Source organism: Alosa alosa, chromosome 18, assembly GCF_017589495.1.
Source record: "Alosa alosa isolate M-15738 ecotype Scorff River chromosome 18, AALO_Geno_1.1, whole genome shotgun sequence".
Classification (NCBI taxonomy): Eukaryota; Metazoa; Chordata; class Actinopteri; order Clupeiformes; family Clupeidae; genus Alosa; species Alosa alosa.
Window position 1 is genome coordinate 22,005,227 of NC_063206.1, and position 21,768 is coordinate 22,026,994.

General features: G+C 40.3%; 2 protein-coding genes across 5 annotated transcripts in view; one reads left to right on the forward strand and one right to left on the reverse strand.

Annotated features, from left to right (window-relative positions):
• Positions 1–456: 456 nt before the first annotated feature.
• Positions 457–21,768, reverse strand: part of mcph1 (microcephalin 1) — a 38,333-nt gene continuing 17,021 nt past the window's right edge. For all 4 annotated transcript variants that reach the window (XM_048270122.1, XM_048270120.1, XM_048270119.1 and 1 more), the window contains 2 exons: positions 1,044–1,281; positions 457–713 (listed from right to left, as the gene is read on the reverse strand). In XM_048270122.1, coding sequence (XP_048126079.1) covers positions 649–713; positions 1,044–1,281 — 303 coding nt within the window. In that variant the 3' untranslated portion in view covers positions 457–648. The remainder of the gene's footprint in view (positions 714–1,043; positions 1,282–21,768) is intronic.
• On the forward strand, positions 9,251–21,186 carry angpt2a (angiopoietin 2a). Its single transcript, XM_048270125.1, has 9 exons — positions 9,251–9,913; positions 13,171–13,326; positions 14,573–14,694; positions 15,153–15,385; positions 15,900–16,027; positions 16,447–16,548; positions 16,927–17,093; positions 17,987–18,117; positions 19,693–21,186. The coding sequence occupies exons 1-9, from the start codon at positions 9,635–9,637 to the stop codon at positions 19,869–19,871; spliced, it is 1,497 nt and encodes a 498-aa protein (XP_048126082.1). The 5' UTR covers positions 9,251–9,634; the 3' UTR covers positions 19,872–21,186.

A 21,768-nucleotide genomic window follows, 5' to 3' on the forward strand; every position in this document is an offset into this window, starting at 1 on the left:
CTAGGCTGTTCCTCTAATGTTGAACAAAATCCTTTCCGCATTGACCTTCTGCTGCTTAGTGGCAAACAAACTGGGATATTGTCTAATCTAATTTAACCAACCTAGTTGACCTGGATATACAGTAGCCAGTAAAATTAAATCTTTTGCAAATGGACTTGAGACAATTCTGCGGGCAACCACTTTTTGGAATGGATGACCTTGAACACAAACTTGGCAATAAAGTGAGACTTAAGAGACAGCTTTAACATAGACATGTTCATTCACATTTAGGGTGGCATGGTATGCTCCATATTAATTTCATGGACAGTTATGGACTCTTAACATATGCACTCATTGAATGTTTGAAGGAATTCTTGAATGTTATCAACAAATATATTCTTTGTTTGTGGAAGTGAAATCACCTCACTAGATAAGGGAAAAAAAACTGAACATTCAGTCTATTATAATCCCATAGCCTTCAGTTCTGTGCAAGTTAATGCAACACAGGTAGTCATCAATGGACGGCTTGTTTATTTAAAACAATAATAACAAAAAAAAACAAACAAACAAAAACACTTCATGTAAAAATGTGTCACAAGACAATATAAATGTGAAATACTGCAATGAAATGTCTCAAACATATCTATATTTTCTCAAAAGGCACAGAGATCATGGGTATTGGTACTCCAAGTCATAATCTTCATAAGGAAATCGTTTCAGATGTGTCACACAGTCTGGAGGGAAACATGGAAAATTGAACCATATGTTATCAACCAAAAATGTTTTTGGATCTCTTACATATTGAGACCATTTTGCTCACCAATTCCCTGACGGAAAAAGTATTATCATTATTAATCATAGGACTCACAATCAAACAGCTCAAAGTTTTGTTACAAAGCTACCAACCATAAACAATCCAACAAGTCAGACAAATGACCATATTACCATCAAAAATGACCTGAAATCATGACACCTCAAAAAGAAGGGTCATAAAATACCCGAAAAGTATCTGAGGAAGCCCACGTCACTCCCGTTCAATAATACTGACGTGAATGATTACTCACCCAGTATCCACTGCTCCGACAGACAGCGGGTCCCCTCAGGTTTCCTGCCCCTGTATTCCCCTATACAGATTCCGGCTTGTCTGACAGTGCGGCAGACAGCTCCTCCACAGAGCCTGATGAGCTCCTCCAGACTGTGAGTGGGTGGCTGAGACAGGGGGGACACAAACATCAGCGGGAGGCCCTGGAACAGGTCCTGTTGGTGCTCCCCAGCGGAGAGGTGCTGTTGGAGGCGGCAGATCTGAGAAGAGACGGGAAACAGGAAAGTCTTCCATTAATGAGGAAAGGTGCCATCCAGAATGCCGAGTCTCCCTGGAAACACATGACAAAACGTTCTTTTCATTCAAGTGTGAACACTTTTTAAGATAAAATAAAAAGAGACAATACTAGGATGAATGGGATGTTAGTAGAATTTTCTTCTAACAAAACCTTTTCCAGTCTAGTAGCATAGACTTATACGGTTTCCAGGCCTAGTGCAGTCAAAAATAATACTCTTGTTGAGAGAGCACTGGCATGAATTTGTGGCAAATTATTTGCATGTTAAAAAGCAGTGATGGGGCCTATCTCTGGACTGGGCTGACTTTACAAATTATGGGGGCAAACATATGACTAAATTCTGGAAATCTACAACATTAGAACAATGGCTGTGATTCATTTGCATTTTGTTTTTTAAATTTGTTAGCCAGTTTTAATAAATTAATTCCCTGTAGTTATCTTATCTGGCAAGGAGAGGGCAGAAAAGACTCTGTAATTCAGTCACATGTACATTATGAAAAATCAACACATTGATTTAATGTCATTCAAACTGCTTCATTCCATATGGTTAATGAGATTAAATTGAGATATACAATACATTTAAAGTGGTTACATTTATTAAACTGTAAATCACTTTAAGAAGTAGGTGTTTGTAGTAGTCTAGCATTATTATGCAAGTGATTGAAACCACATCCAATATTGAAAAAAGAGCTTGTAAATGGAACTTGGATATAAATGGATTGTGGCCCCTCTATAAAAATGTAATAGAATGAAATTAAATTATGTTGAACATATAACTCTGAGCGACACAAAGTTTAGACATTACGGGAGCTTTAAATAAGTAGAATGTCTAGCCATGATATTGCATGTGTACTGCAATATTTGTTGAAAAATGAAATCATGTACTGGGATTCTAAAAAATGTGGTGGAAGTGGAGGAAAACAGAGAAGACCACAAAGAAATGAATTGAGCCAAACAACCTCTCTTCTCATCAGCTACCATTGAGGTGGTAGTCAAACCAAATCAATCATCAAACATCAAAGTGAGTTTGTTAATTAATAATGTCAATACTGCCACTTTCATAGGCATTCAATGATGGGAGCTCAACTGAGCTGGAAACCTGGGCATGACTATATCCCCAACAACGACCTGCAAAAAACATGGTTTTTTAACGTTGCTAAGAGTGATACATCAAAGGTTACACACAAAGGCATTGTATGTGCCTCGGTGGAGTTCCTTGAACTGGCCTGTCAATTCCCTTTGCCTGAAAGCTTTGAATAGTGCTAATGCCAACAGCCTGCCCTTGTAGCACACTCATTATAGGGCCTGTTGAGTTGAGATCTGAGCTGCGGGGGGATTTTTAGGGGGAAGCGGTTCCCTGCCTGTTGTGGGTCAGTGGCAGAGCTGAATAAGACAATCTGTAGTTTTTGAAAACCAGGCCCAGGCACAGAGGCCTGCAGGGTGGACCCATAGTAGAGATATCTGCCATCTAGTTTTGGAATCAGGTTTAGTCAGGGTGTTGAAAGGATTATACTAGTTCAGTATGTACTGTATGATGTGGAATGTTAAGTACGGTAAATGTACAATAGTCAATGCCAAGACTTCAGGGAAGGGACACCTTCATTCAGATGTTCTGACAAAATAAGACCTTTCATGTTTAAATGCATTACAACTAATACAACACGCATGTCAAAAATCCTCAGAGTTATGCATCAAAGGTTAAGTAACAGCTCTTGAACATTAAAATAAAAGTACAAAAATGTATATAAAAGTTCTCATAAAATAACATAGATCTCCCTAGGTTGTTTTTAATTGTAATGAGGCTTAATCAGTATTAATGAGTATTAAGCTCAGACATGACCAGGTGCCAAAGTGCTTAGCAGAGGGACTGTGGCCTTACTTAATGTGATTTCATAGCTATGCGCTTACAAAACTAATACCACAGTTTCTCCACAAACCAACAAACAATTATTTGTGAGGTCACAGTAACACTGTAAACACAGACTAGTTTGTTATTGCTCATCATAACTGACACAGCTGATGCAGGGGAATATGAAATATCCCCTGTGAATATGAATAATCCCTGTTCCAATATACTTTTTTAAATTAATTAAATTTAAATCTGGACAGTAACACACCATACCAGGGCAGTCCAATGCACATAAAAAAGGCAGGTTATATGTTCTAATGTTCATTGCCCTATGCCAACTCCTAATCCCCCTGGACTAGGGCTGCACGATTATGGCCAAAATGATAATCACGATTATTTTGGATCAATATTGAGATCACGATTATTAATTAATTTTAGTGACAAAAATATTTTTTCCCTTAAACATATTGGACTTGCTATCTGGCTCACCCAAATTCTTCCCCTCACATTTACTCCCCAAAATTACTGCAAATATAGATTGACTGCGACTTCCAAACGGCGTGCTACTTTGTTAATGGGAAACGTTAACGGCAACACAGTAATTACAACAAAGTATTAAGAAATACTGTTAATTTGATGCTTTTTAATTCATTTATAAATGGTGCACTGTCACTTTAAGACCCTTTGCCAGGTCCACTCTGGCTAGTGCTGTGCCCGCTCAGTTTGTAAATGGTCAGTAATGGGAACTGTTGCCATTGCGCTCTCTCTCGTACGGTGGCACATTGCATTCACAAAATAAAAAAAATTAAAATCAGGTTCTCGTGTAATTATGAGATCATTTTCTCGATAATTATCTCATAATTACGAGATCATTATCTCGTAATTACGAGAAAATAGCCTATGATGACACATTTCCAATTCTGCCCCAATTGTGTGTGTGCCATTGACATCAATCCAGCTAAGGCCTAACAGCTTCCTAACAGAAAGTCTGAACCAAAAGCCTTTACTTAGGATTAGGGTTGTAAAGGGGCGGAAAATTTCCGGAAACTTACCATGGGAAGTTAAGCTGGGGAATTTTGGAAATATTCCAAATTGGAAACTTTCATGGAATTAAAGGGAATAATGGGAATTTACGGAAATTAACATGGAATTTTGGGTAATTCATACAAACTGTTTCATATACAAACATTAACATTTTGTTTCGTAATAAGCAATATGATTTGTATGTTCGGATTTTTGCTTATCTTAGCATACAAAGCTAGCTAGCATGCTAGCGGGAATCCCATTCTCTGCCTATGGTTTACTAGTGTGCTAAAGTAGCAACACTGAACTGCCCAAGATACACTACACCACTCAACAACAAAATCCGATTGGTTGGAACATTTTTTCCCCATGCATATGAACACACCATAGATTTCCTTTATGTCTAGCAGCCTATGCCGATTGCTGTGTGCATGTGATTGACATATGTGCAGGGTAGAAATTTGACTGAAATGGCATTAAATCAGGTTGTTTTAACTAATACTATGCTGCAAGATGGGGTTTTGTCCACTACATTTAAGTTCCCTGTTATAGACTAACTTGCCATAATAAAAAATCCCAGTTTATTCCCATTAATTCCCGTTTATTCCTGTTAATTCCCATATATTCCCGTTACAGTACATCTCAGTTATTTCCTTCGATGTTTGTTTAGCAACCATGTAGGCTAGCTGTAGGCAACCATGTAGGCCAGTTACAGAATAGAAACGAATGTGTTAGCTTATGGCTAATGTAAATGAGAAATCCCATAGAGATGCTAAAGGTTAGCATAATCGATAGAAGAAGATATTTAGAGCGAACTTCAGTCAATTTACGAAAGGGTTACATAAGAAGAGTTCTTTGTTTACAAATTACTTAAAATGTTCAAATGCCAATGTTTTTCTCATATAATACCGTGTAGGAAAAACACGTGACTGTTTAACTCATCACTTGAATGCTACTTGAAGTAGCTGCACAAAATAGCCTAAACAGCGACCATCTAGCTTGTCACACGCACGCTAATGACGTGGATAGCGCTTAGGCAGTAGGCTACCTCCACCTACTGGTTAGGACTGTGTGACCGTGCAACAATTTGTTGCCCTGGCGATTTGACAGTCTTTTCTATGCCACTCAGACATGTTAATCTCTCAGAGTAGGAACTCATTCAAAGTAGGAAATAGGCCTACTTAATAATATGCGCTTGCTTTTATTGAAAGGCTGTTTAGATCCTCAGCACGGATCCTTTCCTTATCTCATAATTACGAGATTAGATTTTTTTAATTATTATTATGTGAATGCAATGCGCCACCGTACTCTCCCGCACGCTTAAATGCGTTCCCAATTAAATGGAGTAGCATAACGTAGTTAGACTGCTGCAATGGAGATACTATGTATCTCGATGTAACAAGCCGTTTTGACATTGTAAACGTTCTTTAGGAAGAGTGTAAAGCAGTTTGCAGTAGCCTGAAGCTACTACACTGGACTATTGAACTTTCTGACTAAATAAGATTCATGCATTATCATACTGGATATTTAACCATCCCACCTCTTATAACATACACCTCAGGTGGCTTTAAACACTATGTTCTATTCTCTACATCTGACTAACTTTTGCATTTATCAAGTATACAGACCTTACTGTTCTGTAACTGACCCTAGGGAATTTTTCCGCACCCGTGTTACCCATGGGCCTTCTTTTCTTTTCTCTGATTGTCTAACATTCTGTAAAGCGCCATGAGACATGTGTTATGCTTTGGCGCTCTATAAGTGAAATTAAACTGAAAATTGAATTGATATTCATTCAATCAAGTGTGTGGTTGGCCTGCCAGAGGAAACATAGATGACAAGCCATCTCAGGGAATCAAAAACACAAAGAAATTCGTCCATAAATTCAGCCAAAAAATAGCTCATGGTGTCACTTCCTTCTTCCTCATGGTGTGACTTCCCCTTGACATGAAACAAGCGGCACAAACACCACTTCCGAAACATCCTAAACAGCGCATGATTCAGGCCCAGACACCTGAGTCCGGGGCCTGTTTTCTCTTTTGAAACGACTATCCTTCCTCTGTGGTCATGAGTTTCTAACAGTGTATTTCCTCCGGCATTGTTACATCAATCCACTTCCGAATCGCTGCACCTCATATTCCACGTTCCTTTGTGCTGTACACATGTACGCAAGCATGTGTCACCCACACACACACACACCCCGTTCCAGGCTAATGTAATTGAACTTAAGTGTTATAATGCTCCTTTTGAATAACTAAATCAGATGTGTTCAGTTAATCAAGAGGACCCCCGAGTTCACTTTGATATGTAGAGCAGAGTGAGATGGAAAACATGCAGAATTTCTCCTTGGGGATCAAAAGTATCTATCTATCTATCTATCTATCTATCTATCAGAATGGGGGAACTATTTGAGCAACAGTGTCAGGCCCTCGAGTAAAGAATGTACCCCTCAATGATCATGCACATCACTTTGAAGCAAGCAAAAAGGGGAGCAAAAAGACTACTTATGCCAATCTAAACCCAAAGGTCTGCATACACTGAGAATGTGCAACATCTACATGTAAACATGAAACAAAAGGCCTTGACACTAAACACTTTGAAATGTGAGCTCAGGTGTTCACGGAAGTGACGAATGTTGCTGTCAGATTCTGACGATTCTGCCAGTGCAAAACGAAACATCTCAGGGGATCGAGACAAAACATCCTCTTAACGGATTGATTTCCTGTTCAGAACACCTGCATTCCCCTCTGTGACAGTATCTTAATTAAGATGACATCACTGTCATTTTTTAAAAATATGACTGCACTTTACAATGGCCCCTTGCGTCTATTCCGGTATGACCAAAATTGACATACCGGAATTGTCCGGTATGAAAAACATTGCTGGTAAAGCAGTATTAAATGGTTTAGTTTTCAAATGTGTTTCACAACTTAAATTTAAAAAGATGACTTAATTACATAGAAATAAGTAAATAACTCATTCTTACTTGTAGGTTAGACGGCTAAGTTTCCCTGGTAAGTTTAAAACATTTTCATGGTTTTACTCAGTATCAGAGATGACATTTACCAGAAGCTAAATGATCTAAAAGTGATTTCATTTGGCAGCCGCATGGGCTAAGTTCAGTGCAAATGTTTAGGAACTTAGACCCATAATGGACCTCTGAACAGGAGCCAATGGAAAAGATATCCAGGCATGAAATGAGCAGCATGTCAGCCTAGAATACTCTTTGCAACATTTATGGCTGTTTCTCCATGCTGTCGAGGCCAAAGCATCGACCCTCTCCCATGCTCAACATAAAGGGGCCATATCTGGAAGAAAAATGAGGTGCTGATGTGTTATGCACAATGTGGGGGGAAGATTTACTGTGTTCACATCCCATACATAAAGGGGAAAACTGAATTAAAAATGTCACTTAATGTCATCTAGTTTTGTCATCTATTTCAAACATGAATCTCTACCAAAAATGTACCCAATACACCCACCTGTCTACCTGTATTCATTTATATTATCATTTCATTGCTGACAGAGATATGTATGACAGAAAGATACAGGTGGAACACTGGCATTCTCAGTGATATAACATGTCCACACACCATTGCGCCAAATGTTTTTTTTTTTGTCACAGACTCTCTCTCTTTCTCTCTGTGTGTGTCTTCTTTTTTCCTTTCCTTTTTTCTTTTTGTTGTTTTGCTGTGTTGAGTCGGTGTGACAGCCAGCGAGACAGGATGTAGGGAACACAACCCTGACCTGAGACACATCCTCTCAAATCAAAGGTAGGAAAGACGAGAAAACAACCTAGTCTGGCGACAGTTAGGGGCAGTCTACTGACGAAAATCTACCGCAACTCATCAAACTGCAATGCAATGGTATTTCAAGCGTCACCAGTTCATTCCTATGTCAGGACCTCCTTGACCTCAACTGCCCTACATTAGTGATTAGCGGTCAAAATGGTGGCCAGAATCGAGGGGTATGCATTACCATCAGGATGCCTGAGATTAAAGACATAACAATCAACAACTACAAAACACAATCAACAACTCCTTCCCTAAAGGAAAAAGCAAGCGGAGAAGCACAGCTGATGACAGACAACTATGTGAACTCAAGATGTGGCTATTTTAAGCCTATGTATTAATGCAGCCCTAAAATACTATTAAGATGACAAGGACTAGGCTTTATAAATGACTCTAACATCTATGCCAAGACACTGTCTGCTTCTGTAAACAGACGGTTTTCAAACCCTTCTCCAATAACAAGACCCAGATAGAGAGTTTGAGAACAGGAAATAAGGCCCAATGCTTCTTGAGAACTACCAAAGAACTGCACATAGTATGAGTGACAACTTGAATATCCTCCTCCACTCATTACTCTCAAGTCTTAAAAAGAACTTAAAGCATTCAGTGACTACAGAGGGAGGACAATACTGTCCATGGGTCGACACAGCCTGGGCAGAAGTTTTATTCAGGCGAGCACAGCTGCTTCCTGAAAGGCCTCACGGACCATCTTTCTTTAAAAGGAATCCAAAACACAAATACAGCCATTATAGTTTATCCCCGTCTTCCTCTGTGACCTGCCCTCTAAGTCCTTCATTCAAGCAGAGGCAGTGTTGAGGAGCATACAGCGGGAAGTGTTTAATTAGCGACTGTGCTCCCCACTCACCCACACACATGTGCTCTCCCTCACACACACTCAGTCACTCATTCAGAGATTCACACACACACTCAGTCACTCATTCAGAGATTCACCCACACAAACAGAAATTCTTCACTCACACTAAAGTACTTTACTCGCTAACGAATACACGCATGCACACACACATATTCAGTAACTCTTTCAGAAATTTAGCCATACACACACAGGAACCTCCACTCACTGATACACCCTCCACATGGTTTGATGCCACTCTAACTTGCTCGTACCCCCTCTCCCTCTCTCTCTGCACAGAGCCCTCCCATTCTGCTGCTCTAGGAGCTGCTCTCTATGTCTCTCTCTCTCCCCATTGCCACTGGTGTGGGAGGGGCCCCCGCCTCCACTCCCTCAACCCGGCCGATCACAGGACCGCTGCAGCTCAACTGGAAGCGCTGGGAGCATGAGGAGTGAGAGAGGACAGGAGCGCACACACACACACACAGCGTGTCTAGCACTTCGGGGAACCAGCCGGAATCACACTTTCTCTGTCTCTACTACTACTACACCCACCCCAGAGGTGTCCCCTCCTCCTTCTGCATCTGAGGACCGTATAAATCAACCTGAGGGACAGTGAGAAGAGGACTCTGGGACTCTCAACTTTGGGAAATAGCCAAGGGAAAGAAGCATCACATCTCCCTCTGGGTGTGTGTGTGTGTGTTTCTGTGTATACAGGACTTGCATTTGCGACAGAACAAAATCAGACCTCAAGTTTGACAGATTTCTAGTGTGTGTTCTTTGATTGTGAATATTTCATGAGAAAATGCTCAATGCTGTTGGTGCAGTCATCTTGGGTTACTGCCTGACCCTGGGAATGGGCTACAGGACAACTTCAGATTCCAGTGGCAAAAGGCAGTTTCAGATCCAGAACGGGCCATGCAGCTACACGTTCCTGCTACCGGAACAGGACAACTGCCGGACAGCAGCTGGGGATGCAGAGACCAACCTGGTTCCGAATGATGACCCAGAGGAATATAAGGCCATCCAGAGACTGGAAGAACTGGAGGGCATTATGGAGAACAACACCCAGAGGCTTCTCATGGTAAGTAAGGTCCTTTCAGTCAGCCTCACAGACCCATGTCTTTCAGAGAAGAGAGGTGAAGTGGGGTCTCAGTGGGCAATGATACTGCTGCCAAAACCTGTCTCTACACGTTTTTTGAGAGGATGCTAAAATCAGTTGTAACCACGATTTTAACCTAGGATGAGTATCCTCACCTGTAGATCACCAAATACTTTAAACAAGGTTTGATATAGCAGTGTTATTAACTGTAACCAGTGCTCCAACTGAATAAGTTCTATGTGTCTTGGATACCAAATGGCTTTTGTAGTAGGCACTTGAATGTGTGGGGGGCTCAGAGATGTGACAATAACAAGTTGACAATGACCAGTTGCCACACCACGAGTGACTGAGAGCCAACAAAGTTTCCACTCCGGTGCCAAAAAATGGTGTTGTGCATTCAGCCTTTTTTCCCCTGCACCATGGAAGCGTAGGCAGCGTGAAAACATGGCAATATCACTCCTCGGGTCCTCCCCATTCTTCAGTGCTGAGTGTGATTAATGAATAGGGTTGCAGAGGTCTGACAGTCACATAGAGATCATATGGGCCCTTCCTTTGAGTCATCCTGATGTACTGACAGATCCAAGAAAGCTCTTATGCCAGAGCCTGTTCACCCAGACCCTGATCAGTGAGCTTTTTTTGTTTGTTCAATCAGACTTTTTATATAACAAAGGACTGAGTACTAAATGACTGCATGACATTTCTTTCTTCCTTTTTTGTTTAAAGATGGCTGGATTAGGTTACCCGCATGAAATTAACTTGGATAGAGAAGGGAAATCCACACTGACTATCCAGTTTGAAATCAAAACAAATAGTGCCTATAGATGATGGGATTTGGATCAGATTTAAAACCACCATAGTGATTTACTGCTTACTTCATTGGTGACAGTGAATGCCTTTCGACTTCCATCACATTTTATCTGCATTTTGCACACACCATGATTTGACAAAGGTTCTGGTACAGGACCTTAGATAAATTACTCCTCGACCACAAGAGATGAGATGTAGCTCTGTTTAATTATTGATATATCTAAGCATCCTCTTTTGGTTTATTTGACTCTGATGGGATAGTGGCCAGAGAGGAAATTCTCCTGTGGGTCGTATTAATATTCTTCAGATTCAGAAAAAAATGTACATTGACTAAAATGTATAAGCGCTAATTAGCAAAAGCATCTCCAAAATGTATTAATAGATACTCTGGTAGAGATATTGGGACAACTGGCAGGTGCAAATTCATATTGCACACTTTATCATACTGAACAGCATGTGGTGTCATGAGTTCAATGGGGACTCTCTGAGGGGCATGCTCGTCCTCTGACCTGGCTGTTCCTTTATTGCTGAAATTCAGCGCATACAAAAACAATGGCCATCAGCTAACAGATGTTTCTTACAAAAAACTCCCACCCTAAATCTTTTGACTGTTAGCGTATTCGATTTAGAAATAGCTGGTTGGGGAGGTTGTGGAGTCTTGTGGGTCTTTGTTGTCGTGCCAGTGTACGGCAATGTGTCAGTTTGTTGTCACGCGTTTGTGTAAACGGAGTGAACAAACAGCCCTTCCTTTTGGAGTCCTCCAGTGGGCCGGAGTGAAGTAAACAACTGATTAGATCATTAGCCATCAATGGAACGTCCTGCTCGCAGTTCCGATGGCACACTTTCCTCCCTCCACGTGCGTCGGTGCTCCTCGACACAAGACAAGATGGAAGCGTAGAGAGGAAGACAAACAAAATCAGCGCTGATTGCAGCCGAAGGGGTTTCTGATCACTATTTACTAGGAGGATATATGCTCCACATACTTGTGTTGTGTATCACTCCATGCCAGTCAGGAGCAACCACCCCAAAGTAGAAGGGCACTCAGAGGAAGGTGGTGGGATTTTTCCTCATTCTCAAAATGTTTTTATAGAGGATGCAACTCAGCAGTCATCATTTCCATCCTGTTTGTTAAGGCCTCTTTGCCCGCCAGTCAGGAACTCAAGGCTCAGGAGAGAACATAATAACGGGGTCTTGGTAGTGTCGTCTTGACACCAATACCGTAATTTACTGAGGTTTATACATTGACTTTACAAAATTTCTTCAGCTATGAGGTTAATACATGGGGGCGGGCTATACATGGGAATGCATTTTTTTTCTTCATTCTTCTTCATGATTAAAGCACAATCTGATTCTGATTCATTGGGTTATTGGGAACGGCAGTTAATACACAGGTGCGGTTAATACATGGTTATTTTTAATATGATTTTTAATATCATTACCTGCTACTATTGTTTCAAATATGACCCTTATATCCATCTGAAGTGCTCAATGTAGAGCAGTTACAACTAAAGTCTCTCATTGTGCCATAATCAGATGACACAAAACTAAAGGTCTTTCTGTTATGGCGAGAAATGTTGATGTCTAATTCTCTACAAAAACATAGTTGCAACTCCCCACAATATTCACAGTGAATTCACAGTCAATCACCAATGTTGTTTACAACAAAACACATTTTTAAAATACCAAGACCACCTGCATTTCAGAGAGAAATCTGTTAGTTTACAATAAAATTAAATTATAACGACAGATTTGATCCTCTTCATCTGAGAAATGAGTCTGGAGTCCAGAGGTCCAAAGGTTAATGTTTGCACAGATGCTGCTGATAAATCGAAATCTGACTTCTAGGCAGAGTGTGCCATCAATCTATTTACTAAATAGCATGTGGATAGAACTCTAGGACAGTACTTTGTTTGTTGGGTAAATAAATATAAGCTTTTGAAACAACGAACAAGACAAAAAGTATGTTACGTTTAGATAATGTTGTTTGGGTAACAAATGTTGAAAAACGAACGTACAGTAAAACTCAGAATAAAGGACCAGATCTATAAGTGCATCACCTTGTTATTTCAAATCACAATCTCTTAATTCTTCATGGTTACACACACCAAGTAAGCACTCCCACAATGCCAAAATACAGTTTCTCCATGAACTTGCTCAAGGGTTGAGTGTATCTGCAGTCATCCCCTTTCCCATGGGACTAATTCTGATTGTTGCATAGTCTTAAAAGGTGTACAAGTGTGTATTTCTATTCCCATAGGAAGTACTGGGTTACTGTTGTTTATGCAAAGTTTGTCACTAGATTCCTAAAATACACAGACACATTGCTATTGCCCTTTCAATTTCATGAACAAAAACTTCACTGAAAACAAATGTGATGTCATTCCTACTGCTACTTGTTTAACTCATACACAATCCCATTGTGTCTACTTCAGTTGGAGAACTACATCCAGGACAACATGAAACACGAGATTGCCCAGATACAACAGCATGCTGTGCAAAACCACACAGCAGCCATAATTGAGATTGGGACAAACCTGCTCAGTCAAACAGTGGAACAGACCCTGAAGCTGACGAATGTCGAGGCACGGGTAAGCTCCCATTATAACTTCACAGAACACCCTCATTACACTTGTTCCACAGAGTTGCTGATGTTTTACATGTTGTACAAAAACACAGCAGACATGCCGTCTTTTCTAAAGTGAATCAAAATGTTGCCATGTTAGAGTCCCCCAAAACACCCCATGAACAAACAAAGCCGCAATACTATTCGAGTCGGGGCATAGGTCACTGACCTGTTCAAACACATTACGCACCATTTCCTGTTATTAACATCATCATATTCCCACAGTGCGGCCATATCAATGTCACAACAACGAAAAAAAAAAATCTGCCCACTCCAACCCATCAACATTTCTCCCAGTGGAGCACCCATTTCTACACTGGATGTAAACATTTTGGTCACAAATTTTTGCTGAGTCTAGTTCCTCATATTGGAACGTGGAACGGAGACAAGAGAGGGGGGGGGGTGTTGTCCCTTGACCTGAGCGTTCAATAACTCTCTCCGCATGTGAAGTCCCCCCTACTCGTTCACAGTAGCCCCCCGACATCCCCTGTCCCTTTCCATCAAAACTTTCCTTTATTCGAATTTGATTGTTCTGTTTTTTCCTGTAGTGAAAACAGGTTTTTCCACTCATTCAGGGATACAGCTCTGACTGTGCTCTTTGCTATATGGTAGCTGCTTAGAGGAAAGACATTTCATATTGCATCAGTCAGAACATAAAAGCATATATTTGACAAGGTCAATGTCCCTCTTCTTCTTTTAATGTAAATAATATCGTTGCTAAGGCCACTGACTACACACACAATGAAAACAATCCAACTAAAAATGTATTTGATGAAAAAGCAGGACCGTGTGCAATTTGGCTTTAAGTGTAGCTGATCCAAAAGGATTGCAGTGAACTGTGGAATTGTTTGTGAAACAGATTATACTAGAAAATACAAGCCAATGTCAGAAGTCTTTATATAATGGCAACTTGTCTTATTTTCATAAGCAAGCAACAACTTAATTTAATCATACCCAATCCCAAATTGAGAGATTACCCTCAAGGCAGTCTCTGATTCAGCGTTAGAACAAATACAAATGTGGAAAAATGAAGCCAAATCCCTAAAGATCACATAGTCTTCATTATGTAAGGTTGGGTCCTTGGTCAATGCCAAAAAATGTGTCATTTCACAACATGTTTACCAATCTACATCTTTGAGAGGCTTGTTGGAATTAAAGCTAAATCTAATCTTACATATTTTCTGTGGGAAAAAAACTTTTTTCATCTTTAGGTTATAAATCAAACAACTCGACTTCAACTTCAACTTCATGAAAACTCTCTATCAACCAACAAACTGGAAAAACAACTCATCCTCCAAACGAACGAAATTAGCAAGCTGAATGAAAAGAACAGGTAAGATATCTTCCATTCTGTTTAGTGTTCATTCTGCCGTCACGAAACTTGAGCCTTAAGAGTTGTTGTTTCAGGATAATCACAGCTACGCAGTTATAGCTTGATAAAATCTCAACTTTAAAGTGGTTTCCAAGGACCGTTCTGTTTGTCAACATGAAGTAGGGTGACTCGACTGATCCCCAAAGTGACTCACCCAGTGGCCTACAACCCTCTAAACACATTTCTTTCATGTACTAGAGATATTTCTAAAATTGCCATGTAAGCATCATATTGGCTCATACTGCCATGACACGGATGGAAATAGGGTCTGAAATTGACAGCAACATGTACTTATTATGCACACTATAATAAGACATTTAATATAAAGTGTAACACATACATTTTTTCCCCTTTGCCCACACCGAATGCAAAAAGCACAATTCTTTGCACTGCTCAATGCCCACACTGTCCCCTTGCAGCTTCCTGGAGAAGCGGGTAGAGGAGATGGAGGTTCAGCGGGTAGTGGAGCTGAAGGGTCTGCGGGAGGAGAAGGAGCAGCTGAAGCAGCTGGTCCAGCGGCAGACCAGCGTCATTCAGCAGCTGGAGCAACAGCTACTGCACGCCACCTCCAACAACTCCGCCATGCAGCAGCAGCAGCAGGAGCTGCTGGACACAGTCAACAACATCATTGACTCCATATCCACCTCCACCAGTGAGTTGTTGAGCCATGCTGTGACAAGTTAAAGTAGCAATGGACCTTTTACACAGCAGACATTTTATATGGCAGGTATTAATGACAAAATAAATAAATAAATAATAATTATTTAAGGTTTGGATTCTGTTACACTTAAATTGTACAGAGATTTTTCATGTCAAAATGGCGGCTGTGAAAAAGGCAAATGCAAGACCTGCCAGGGAGAATGCTGAGGAGAGACTTACGTCCTAAACTCTCCATTCCTTTCCTTACCTCCTTCTCTCTGCTCTGTTAAGCCCACTTCCCTACATTCTACTTGGCTTCCATGAAATATAAAGACACTCTTTCCATTTGGCCATTACATATTTGGGCAACATGAAAAGCACCTTAACTCCACAGCTTTTGTTGATCACATGTAGGTTATATGCCTATATGTATACTGTGACTCCTGCAAATATCTTCAAAAGGCACATACCAGCAAGCGCCTATTTGTCTGCACAAGCCTAACGCTTTTACTTTCTTCTCTTTCCAGTGACTAGGTCTGCCATGATGCGAGATGCCCCGACAGTGTTTAGGGACTGTGCAGCAGTTTTTAAAGCCGGAAGCACAAAGAGTGGAGTCTATTCACTGAATCTACCGAGCATGACACAGCCAATCAAGGTAGGAAAAACATTCATTCACACTGCACAAAGAACATAACAAAGAACTGGTTTAAAACAAGGGACAGAGACCCATATAAAAACTTAACGACAGGTTGCTAGTCTCGCCTTCAATCGAGAGCTGGCATGATGAAGGTGTAAAATGTCCATTTCCCAGCAGGGGTTTCCAATGCTTACAGATTAAGTAAGCGAAAAAGCCTCATCTTTAGTTAGTTTTGTGCATGCCTAGGCAAGGACAGCCATCTCCTTAGAAACTTTTCAAGGAAAAGTGGTTAGACTCCAGTGCAATTCGCCACCCTCATTGCAGACTGGCAAAAACAGAAACGGTTAATTCATTAGAGATCCTTCTCTGAACTGGATGAACAAAGTGCACAGAAAAATGTGTAATTTAGACTGTGTGTTCAATGTCTGTCCCCTTAGGCCTATTGTGACATGGAAACAGAGGGAGGTGGATGGACAGTTCTGCAGAGAAGGTTCGACGGTCATGTTGACTTTCACCGTACGTGGAAAGAGTACAAAATGGTAAGCGCCTTGGCAAGACATCTCACTCCATCTTATTGGAGCTGTGAAAATAACACTAAGTCCTATCTAGTCTAGATATGCCAGTCTAGAAACCACATTTCACATTTAAAATAAATACCAAACTCAACCGTGTTTTTGAAGACTTTTCATCTTAACTAAAAAAAAACCCAGACATGACTTGGGATATTGTACAATAGATTTACCACAGATGTTATAAGGTCAAGGTCAGGGTTATAAGGACTTTTTTTTTAAAATCTACTCACTAATTCTGCTGACATTTTGATGTTCAGCCCATCAAGGCAAAGAAAGAACATAATCCACCATGTAAAACAAAGACCCATCACCACCTTATTATTGAGTTACTCTTTCCCTCTAAAGGGTTTTGGGGATGTCTCAGGAGAACACTGGCTGGGGAATGAGTTCACCTCTCAGATGACATCGGATCAGACGTATGTCCTAAGAATCGAACTGCAGGACTGGGAGGGAAACTCAGGATACTCGCTATATGATGAATTTTCCCTTGCTGATGAATCACAAAATTACAGGTAAAGCACCTGCAATCTACTTACACAAGCAACCAAACAACACTATGTAACAATTAAGACCAATTGTTCAATTAAACTCTACAAACTCTACAAAAAGGGATAGTACAGTAAAAAAGGCACACAAACAGGCTTTTATATCTGTCATAAAAGCACATGGCCATTAACTATGGCAAGAAAAACATAGCTGAAAAGAAAACCTAATAATCTAGGCACGTCATGCGCTTACGATTCCAAACCAAACATTCCAACATGTTGATATTTTGGAGATGATTTTGCTCTGCTCGGCCCTGATATAACATCACAATCTCATTTTATGGATGAATAACACAGATTGTAACTGGACATCATCATAAAAGACCACCCCTTCCCATTTCACTGCCCGTTTCTAACCTTTCATCATGCACTTCATAACCAATTAAATCCATAATTTAACTAATTCCACTTTAGTTCCTTATAACACTGACCGATCACTATTACCATGACTGAAAAAAAATCACTGTGAGAATACAATGGCTGCTTAACCCCGGTTAAACACAGACATACACAGTGTTTAAAAAGACTTTTAGCGTGAACCTTCCTCACTCACTTCTTTGAACTTGGCACTTCTTTGCACATTGGCCTGTAACGAAAGAGGAAATGACCGCCATCCTCTCTGGTCTTTACAATGGCAGAACAAGAATAAGGGTGACACAATTCACCAAAATAAATCCATTTCTAAGTTATCACAACAACATGAAAGAATCAAGTTTCCATGATCAAAATGTTGCATTTGCACACCAGCTTCATACTTTACACCATAGCAGTTTTAGTTAAGTGTGCTCTGGTCTGTGTTCTGCAACAGCAATCATGGGCTTCCTCCTCACATTGTACTTGCTGCATTTTCAATTACACAGGATACACCTTAAGGGCTACAGTGGAAGTGCAGGCAAAATCAGTAGCCTTGGCCAGCCAGGAAGTGACTTCAGCGCAAAGGATGCGGACAATGACAAATGTGTGTGCAAGTGCTCACAGCTGACCTCAGGAGGTAAGAACAGGTTCATTTCAATTACTGATCTATTCCCTGATGCTTTTTTAACAGCCTACCTCCATGATTAAAACATGGGATGCAATTTCATTCAATCGGTCATTATTCATCCCACCTCAGTGAAGCTTTCAGGGCTTTGACACACAAACCTAGTGAAGGCTGACAGTTTTATTTCAACAGCTCACATCTGCACATATGTCCATGCTTTACCCGCACCTGTTTGAAAGTTGCCAATGCCTGAAAACAGCATTACCTGTGAACATAGGCACATCCAAAAAAATCTGCAGTTATGTGGGTCTACAGCGGTGCCACATGTAATAAGAAAAGAAAAGTCAGGTGACTGCAGACCCTCGTTCCCATCTCACAATAAAACGAAATTCCAGCATGTCTATTTGAAAATGTATAGTAAATCAGTTCAGTAGCTTTTCAGTTATATGAGTGGGCAGAGAGGTTCTTCATGTGGTAGACTATAAACTACTGTTGACATTCAGCCACCTATGCTCTCTGGAGGCCTATGAACTATAATATGAGAACCTCTGATGAAGGGGTTGAATCTACCTTCTGGGGGTTTTCTTTCTAGCAATATTTAGTTGAAGAGAGACCATCTTCAAAGAGCCATTTTTTTACAATAAATGTCTCTCTGGTGGCTACAATACCTTGAACCTTTGTAATATATACTTCGATGTATGTAGACCCTCCACACTGGATCTCTTAACATCCATTTTTTAGAACCCACTGTAAACCTTTTTCCCCAAGTGTGTATTTACAAATGACTGTAGCATGCTTGCCACATTCTGCCCTCAGAGTAGGACAACTTCAGATTTCCTTAGCTCCCTCTCCAAAAATTTTAACACAGCACTTGGCACTGCCCCCAGAAACTCACGCAAGTTGAAAGGCGCCTTGCGATTTTTTTTCTAGCTGGGTCAGGACTCTTGAGAAAAATTAGCTCAGAGTTAATCACTGATCAGCTCATTTGGGAATTTGGCCCCTGTGAGGCCTGACATTAATAGTCTGGGAACTCAAGCATTTTTTTCCTCTCGCTCCTTGCTCGCAAAATCTCCAGTGCTGGTCCTCCTCTCTACCCTGAAATTCTCTGGCTTCTTTTCGTTCCTCTCGTCTTTTGTGGGCTGTTCTTATGTTAGGGGTGTCACCCATGAAGGAATCCTTGCACCTATGGGAATTGCAGAGAGCGACCTTCAGTTGGGTTATGCTAACGCGATGGGTTTTGGAGGGGGAAGAAAGAGGGAGAAGGAGGAAGAGGAGGAAGAGGAAGAGGGTGAGAAGAACCAGCTTTGCTCCATCATGGCCGCCCCAAACCCTTCTCCTTGAACACAGCACAGGCTGTGATCTTCCCATATGAATTCTTCTCCTTGTTTTGTCAGCATTATGCTAATGTGAAACATATCTTTGTGACACAAGGAAATGTCAAAGCTTGTGGATAGCCTGTCTAGACAAGCTGATGTATTCTGCGGAGAACAAACCAAACGTTTATGTTTGAGGATCAGCCATGTGCCCTGCTTGCAAACTCATTTTCTGTTTGTTCTAATAAACTCTAATTATATCTCCTGTGTATAGGTTGGTGGTTTGACGCCTGCGGTCCCTCGAACCTCAATGGCATATACTACCAACAAGGCCAGAACACCAATCGTTTCAATGGAATCAAATGGTACTACTGGAAAGGTTCAGGATATTCACTGAAGGCCACAACAATGATGATCCGTCCTGCAGACTTCGAACATGCTCCTCTTAAGTGAATTTTCAAGGAACTGGGGAACTGGGCCTAGCACAGAAGCACATTTTCAACAAGTTTTTGAGAATTACCTAAGTGATCCAAGTGTTTGAAAGGAGTAAATGTGAGTATCTTTTCAAAGAGAGAAGATATAAAGAGAACTGCCAAGATATATGGATCATAGGCAACTAAAGCACTTGGTGGACGGTTTTCTAGAGTAAAGGAGTCGTTCCTACCATTCCATTCCTTGATGAATTTACATTTACATTAGCATTCTGGCAGGGCCCATAGTGTCTTTGTAATTCAATGTGCCATCAAAAAAAAAAAAAAAAAAAAGCCAGTTGATTCCATTAACCAAGCGATGATAAAAAAAAAAAAAAAAAAAAAGTATCATTACAGACAAACACAGACTCATTAGGGTCAATGCTCATTCTTTTGGAACCATTATATTTATTTCATTAGAGTACATTGTAAATATTTTGTTTTCCTGTGTTTTATGAGGTTTTACTGAAAAACAACTATGGTACAGAGACTAAAACCTCAAGCAGATTGTAGTATAGATTTAAAATTGCACAGTGATCATCAAGGCCCTTGGTCCTTGTTAACAACAAATGTTTTGTGGCACAAAGCTTCTGCCCTTATGTATTGAACATATTAATTTAGCATGACACGTCTTGCTCGCACAATGTTATATACAAACTTTTTTGTGAACTGTTTGCAACTGGTAAGCTATCGTTACAACACTGATGCTGTTGATAGCCTTCATTAAATTGTGCACATGATCTTGCAAATAAAGCCAAGACATTCCAACAAGAACATTTCAAATTACACTATACATTTGGAGCTTTTCATAGGGCACACTGTTATGAAAGTAGCATGTTATGTTATGTTGTGATTGATCTGGTTCAAAAACAGCTTTCTTTCCTCTTCACAGACATAACTTTCTTCATGTAGAGAATATGTTCAGTGATAGAACTTTTTTATGAGGTCAAGTTTTTACAACATATAGAAGTAACTTATTTTTTATTTTTGGAATAAATAACTGTTACTGTTAACTTATTGTTCACATTTATCCTTTTTCCTCCTCTCCTTATTTTTTTTGTGTATTATTACGTTTTTTTTTACATTTGAAGTTACCGGAGATTGGATGAAACTTGTGTAATTGTACCATGATTTTGTCCATTTTTCATATGGAAACAGTTTACATACAATCTACAAAATATATTTTATTGTTATACTTCGAAAAAGATGTTTTGTCATATTCTTTTGTCAAGAGACGTGTTGTAAGCAAAAAAAAAGCAACAATAAACTATCCATCTATGATGGGTGACTTCTTATGAGCCCCTTGTTTTAACTGATGTCAACTGTGCTCAACCAAAAGCATAGAGGTTTGTGAAGCTACAAATAATTGAATACACCAGAGTGGCTACTTCAGGAACACTAGTGGCGTACAGGTCACATTATTTTGATATTCTCAGGATGTTTAGTAATGTCGGAATTTCGGAAATTACCAATGGGTATTTGAAATGTACATTTTTGCTGACATCCTAGCAGCCTCTTTTAGTCTCTTGACGGCCAACGGTGTGGGTTTAACGTCAGACTTACAAACAAGCTCTTTCAAAAGGAAGCCTAGATGAAAACAACACTCAATCAACCTCCCGGAGTTGGGTACAGGACTGCGGTGGGGCAGGAGTAAAGGAAGACAGGAAGGAACAATTTCCACATTTAACACAGGATGCAACACATATTTAAAAAAGCCAGGGGACTCTGTGGATGACAATAATTGTGGCAGCTTCCAGTCTGGCCTGCCACCGTACCAACAGCCCCCCACACACACCACTATCGACCCCCAGTATGCAACAAAGTATTTCTGGCCTGGCTGCTCACGCTAATCTCTCTGAGGAGGTTATGCAAGTTTACAA